This window comes from Callorhinus ursinus, unplaced genomic scaffold (assembly GCF_003265705.2).
Source record: "Callorhinus ursinus isolate GAN/ISIS: 27379988/994484 unplaced genomic scaffold, GSC_fseal_2.0 scaffold48, whole genome shotgun sequence".
NCBI classification, from domain to species: Eukaryota; Metazoa; Chordata; class Mammalia; order Carnivora; family Otariidae; genus Callorhinus; species Callorhinus ursinus.
The window spans coordinates 2,797,019-2,803,018 of NW_027397110.1; the positions used below are offsets into that span (position 1 = coordinate 2,797,019).

A 6,000-nucleotide genomic window follows, 5' to 3' on the forward strand; every position below is an offset into this window, starting at 1 on the left:
CTAGGAACTACAGAACACTCATGAAAGAAACTGAAGACGACACAAAAAGATGGAAAAATATTCCGTGCTCATGGATCGGAAGAATAAACATTGTTAAAATGTCTATGCTACCCAGAGCAATCTATACCTTCAATGCCATCTCAATCAAAATTCCAATGACATTTTTCAAAGTGCTGGAACAAACAATCCTAAAATTTGTATGGAATCAGAAAAGACCCCGAGTCGCCAAGGAAATGTTGAAAAAGAAAAACAAAGCTGGGGGCATCACGCTGCCCGATTTCAAGCTATATTACAAAGCCATGATCACCAGGACAGCATGTTACTAGCACAAAAACAGACATATAGAAAAATGGAACAGAATAGAGAGCCCATATACGGACCTCAACTCTATGGTCAAATAATCTTTGATAAAGCAGGACAAAACATGCAATGGAAAAAAGACAGTCTCTTCAATAAATGGTGCTGGGAAATTGGACAGCTAAACATGGAAGAATGAACCTCGACCATTCTCTAACACCACACACAAAGATAAACTCAAAATGGATGAAAGACCTCAATGTGAGACGGGAATCCATCAAAATCCTAGAGGAGAACATAGGCAGTAACCTCTTTGACATCGGCCACAGCAACTTCTTTCAAGATACATCTCCAAAAGCTAGTGAAACAAAAGCAAAAATGACCTTTTGGGACTTCATCAAGATAAACAGCTTCTGCACAGCAAAGGAAACAGTCAACGAAACAAAGAGGCAACCCACAGAATGGGAGAAGATATTTGCAAATGACACCACAGACAAAGGGCTGGTATCCAAGATCTACAAAGAACTTCTCAAACTCAACACCCAAAAAACAAATACTCAAGTCAAAAAGTGGGCAGAAGATATGAAAAGACACTTCTCTGAAGAAGACATACAAATGGCTAACAGACACATGAAAAAATGTTCATCATCATTAGCCATCAGGGAAATTCAAATCAAAACCACATGGAGATACCACCTTACACCAGTTAGAATGGCAACAATGGACAAGGCAAGAAACAACAAATGCTGGAGAGGTTGTGGAGAAAGGGGAACCCTCTTACACTGTTGGTGGGAATGCAAGTTGGTGCAGCCGCTTGGAAAACAGTATGGAGGTTCCTCAAAAACTTAAAAATAGAGCTACGCTATGACCCAGCAATTGCACTCCTGGGTATTTACCCCAAAGACACGGATGTAGTGAAAAGAAGGGCCACATGCACCCCAATGTTCAGAGCTGCAATGTCCACAATAGCCAAACTGTGGAAAGAGCCGAGATGCCCTTCAACAGATCAATGGATAAAGATGTGGTCCGTATATACGATGGACTATTACTCAGCCTTCAGAAAGGATGAATACCCAACTTTTACACAAACATGGATGGGGCTGGAGGAGATGATGCTAAGTGAAACAAGTCAAGCAGAGAAAGTCAATTATCATATGGTTTCACTTATTTGTGGAACATAAGGAATAGCATGGAGGACATTAGGAGAAGGAAGGGAAAACTGAGGGGGGGAATCGGAGGGAGAGACGAACCATGAGAGACGATGGACTCTGAGAAACAAACAGGGTTCTAGAGGGGAGGGGGTGGGGGGATGGGTTAGCCCGGTGATGGGTATCAAGGAGGGCACGTACTGCATGGAGCACTGGGTGTTATACGAAAACAATGGATCGTGGATCACTACATCAAAAACTAATGTACTGTATCGTGACTAACATAACATAATAAAATTAAAAAAAAATAAAAGTGCATTTAGGGGAGCAATCAAGATGCAAAGAAAATACTTCAAACGGTAAAAAAAATCCATTTTAAAGAGATACTGTTTATAATAGCAGCAAAAAATATGATAATTAAGAACGAATCTAATAAAACACACACAAGACCTTTTATGGAGTACATTCTAAAACTACACTGAAATGGCCTAGAACATGGAAAATCCACACGTTGGTGACAAGGGAGACTGGGTTTCACCAAGACGTCCATCCTCCCAAACTGGTCTCCAGACTCTGTGCAACTCCCACCACACAACCAGCAGACAGTAAACACCAACGGGGCACACAGAAGCTGGGGCCATCTGACCGTGAGGCTCAGGTGGGCGTGCCAGGGCCTGAGGCCTACCAGCAAAGGGGGGGCTGGGGCTCCACCCGCATGCAGGGCCACTCAGGACGCAGCTGAACTCACTGGCCAATGTAGTGTTGAGGGAAGACACCTTGAATTCTGGGCCGAAACAGAGACCACGGAAACACATGTACAAGGGAGGCTGCAAATGCAGGCAGACAAGGTGGCGGCCATGCACGGGGCCGGGCCCGACGGGTCACTCCATGGGCAAGTTCACTGGATTCCTACCTCACATCGTGCACAGCAGGCAACGACAGATGCGTGGAACATCTGAAGAGACGGAGAAGTTCGACCACATGGAAACAAGGAACTTCTGGTCCCCAAAAGCCGCCAAGAAGTGAGAAGCGGCCACGGCATTGAAGAGGACGCGTGTGACCCGCAAACTGACAAAGACTTAGAATCCTTAACATATAAAGATCAGCAGCCGGTAAAAAATTAGATCAACAACCCCCCAAAAAACGGGCAAAAGACAGAAACAAGCATCTCGCAGAACAGGCAAGACAGGAGCCCATAAATCCAGGGAGAGGTGCTTGCTGCCACCTGGACAAGAGACATGCAGATGAAGGCCACCACAAGAATGCCTGCCGGAGGGACACCAAGTGGGAAGTGCTGGTGGAGATGCGGAGCGCGGGACTCACATTCCGCAGGCGAGCTCTCGAGGAGCACAGCCCACCTGGGAGCAGCTGACACCAGCCTGCGGGTTCAACAGGCTCACACCCCAGCACACAACCGGTTCACGTCTACGGCAGTGCCCCAGAGAAACTCCGGCCCGTGGACACCTGCAAGAAAGTGCCTGAAGGTCCCGAGCACAGAACACGAGACACCACCCAAATACCTGACAACGGGAAGAAGGCCGCAGAAAGTGTGCGATATTTAAATGATGGACTGTTACACAAGCAGACACAAGACTGGATGAATCTGAGAAAATAACACGGAAGAAAACCACCAGCTGCAGCAGGACAAGGCTACTGGAGGAAGGACGCGGCCCCCACTGCTTCCTGGATACGGACTGACCACAACACCACACGACACGCACTGAGGTCGTGGGGAATCACAGAGTCAGGAGGTGGGTCATGTCCTGGGGGCCCCTTGAGGGCAGTGTGAGAACCGGGAGCAGCTCCAACACGATGGGCCCCACGCGAGTGGGGTTCCCGGTCCTCAGTGGGAATGGACACGAGTGTATGTGCTCCACCTACACATGCCTGTACCCTTTATGTGCATCAATATTACACACAAACTATTTTAAGAACAATCAGCGGTTCTTGTCCGGGACTATGTTCACAAGGGCTACCCCCAAACCTGTGATGGGTAAGCACCCCAACTGCACCAACCATCTCACTAGTTCCGTGGGAACCCGCCACCCCGACGGAGGAAACGCCCTCCCCACAGGCATTTCCAGATCCCCAGCTCTTACCTCTGTCACTTTGGGTTGAAGTATTAATGCTTCTGGACTCATTCGAGGGATGTCTATGTGGATCTGGAGATGCAGGAGAAAGACGTATTACTTTACAAGATGACAAATGTCATTATAAGCATGCGATTAAAATAGCAATCCTTAACAATAGCAATGAGTTTACTCTGGACTCTAAGCTGCTCCCACTCTGAAAACACGAATTCCTTATGTCACCGAGTTCGGCTCCAGAGGAGGTGGCCGGTTCTACCTGAATGGGGCTCCCCGAGTCCCAGCGTGAAGGCTTACCTGACACTTCCCAACCAAACAGTTGCTGCTGCGTGATTAGGAAGAGAGCGGCCCTCAGCTCTTTAGCAACATAATCCATAGCACTTAGCAAACATTGATTTCCAGCCCTGGACACGGGCAGCACCTCAGGGACAAGTTCTTGGCGGTGACCGCTTCTTCGTGGCACCCAGGCCACATTCTTCTCCACTTCACAGAGTCTGTGGGGTCCAGGGCACTCCTCAAAGGAAGCACTTGAGAACCTCTGCTGGTGTCGGCTGATCCCTACTTGGCCCTTGCCTGGCCTGAGTCATCACGAAGGCCCCCACTCTGCACAGGAAAACACCTCCCTGTTCAAGCAGCAACCAAGTAAGAGCGTTCAGGCCTTGAGCTGGCATCACAGGCTGGCTCCGAATACCCCACACAAATATCTCCCACTGGCCAACACGGTCACCATCCCCATCACCCAGGGAAAGGTCCGCTGAAGGAAGACGTGCACATTTTAATGCCAAGAGGGCATCTACAATTCAGGTCCGTCCCCGTCTTCGTACGTGACCACAAGGATCCTCCTATCCACGGGACCAGGACAGTGTCCACACTCTGCCTTATTAGCACTCCAGCCTTGGACTCAGGCCCTGGGACTCGGCGTCCTTGTCCAGAAGGTGCCTGTCATACCTCAAAGGGTGACTGGTGAAGACAGCACAAGGTGGATCGACAGCCTAGGGAGCCCCGCCAACCGTGCCATTCTAAAGCGTGGGGGCTGCTTCCCCACTGACGGGCTCCTGACTGGGGCTCTTCCCTCAGGGGAGAACCAGGAAACCAGCAGCCCCTCAGAAGCACCCAGCCAAGGGGGGAGAACCAGGAGGGAGTTGGGGGCCAGTGGACTCCGCATCCAGGGAGCAGAGACCATGGGCAGCAATGAAGGACGGTGGGAAGGAAAGTGAGAGGTAAGGAGCCGGACAAGAGCAACACAGGAAACGATCGGCCCCAAGCCCTCTGAGCAACCCGGGGAAGATCGAGGAAGCGGAGGCGTGCCTGTGGCCCGATGTGCAAAGGAGGCCTGCGGGCAGTGGGGCTGGGAGGGAGGGGCGTACCATCCAGCCTGCGGGGCCCGAGGATTCCAGCCCGATCGCACCCCCTGCACCAGGGCATCCTCAAGGGCCACCCTCAGAACACTGCCCCCGTGCCATCATACTCAGGCACACGTCTGCCCCCTTACACAAGAGCTGCCCATCATGTGCCTTCTGAGTGGCCAGGAGAGCAGGCACCGTAATTCCACCCACCGTCATCTGTGCCAACAGGAGGGGGAGGTCCAACCTGAGAGGGGCTGCTGCATGAGGCTGGGCACAAGCGGCTCTGTGGGCCCCTCCAGGCCACCTGCTCCCCACGTACAGGACTGAGATGTAGGGAGGCCCAGACGATCTGCAGAACTCCTCCCTTCTAGGGAGAACACATCGGATGAATCTTGAATCTGACTGACTCGGTGTGCTCTGGGCATGACGTCTTCCCCCAGACACTAAGCACACGGACAGAGGACACAGAGGGATGTGAAAGCAGGCCGCGGCCCCGCGCTCCTGCCACCTCCTGGCAGTGTGGGAGGGCGGGGCAACCACCAGGAGCGGGCAGCAGGGAGACAGCAGGTGCCCAAGCCCCAGACCAGCCCAGGCTCTGCCTGGACAGAACAGCGTGTCGGAGACAAAAGCAGCAAAGACAGCACGGGGTCCACCTCCAGGGGGCGGGTCTGCAAAGCCAGCAGGCCAACCAAACTGCCATGGGCGACGTTGTTCTCAGCTATATTAATGTAGAAACATTCTGGGAACTCACAATAATATGGAAGCTTTTTATTACCTATCATAGTAACTGAAGAAAGATGCATGTAACCCATTTTTAATTAACTTTCCCTTATGAAATTCATAATAGAATACAGCTTGGTAAATCTTACAGATAGGTGCTGGTATCGTCATTTGGAAGTCTTTTTCTGTGAATGAAAATTCATGAGAAACACATATTCAAAACAATACCAAATTGGCCCATTCCCTAAAATGAGTGAAGTGTAAAGAAAAACCAGGTAACCTAATATTTCCCTGACCAAATCCAAATGCAATCTCTCTCACATCAGGTTCTCACGCCCTAGTAGCCACCGAGGCAGAGGATGAGCCAGAGGCAGGGGCCCCGAGGCAGAGGATGAGCCAGAG

The 6,000-nt window shown here is 50.6% G+C and overlaps 1 protein-coding gene across 2 annotated transcripts in view; it reads right to left on the reverse strand.

Moving 5' to 3' along the window:
- Positions 1–6,000, reverse strand: part of TBC1D22A (TBC1 domain family member 22A) — a 336,855-nt gene that overhangs the window by 226,053 nt on the left and 104,802 nt on the right. For both annotated transcript variants that reach the window (XM_073882613.1, XM_025881542.2), the window contains one exon: positions 3,545–3,607. In XM_073882613.1, coding sequence (XP_073738714.1) covers positions 3,545–3,607 — 63 coding nt within the window. The remainder of the gene's footprint in view (positions 1–3,544; positions 3,608–6,000) is intronic.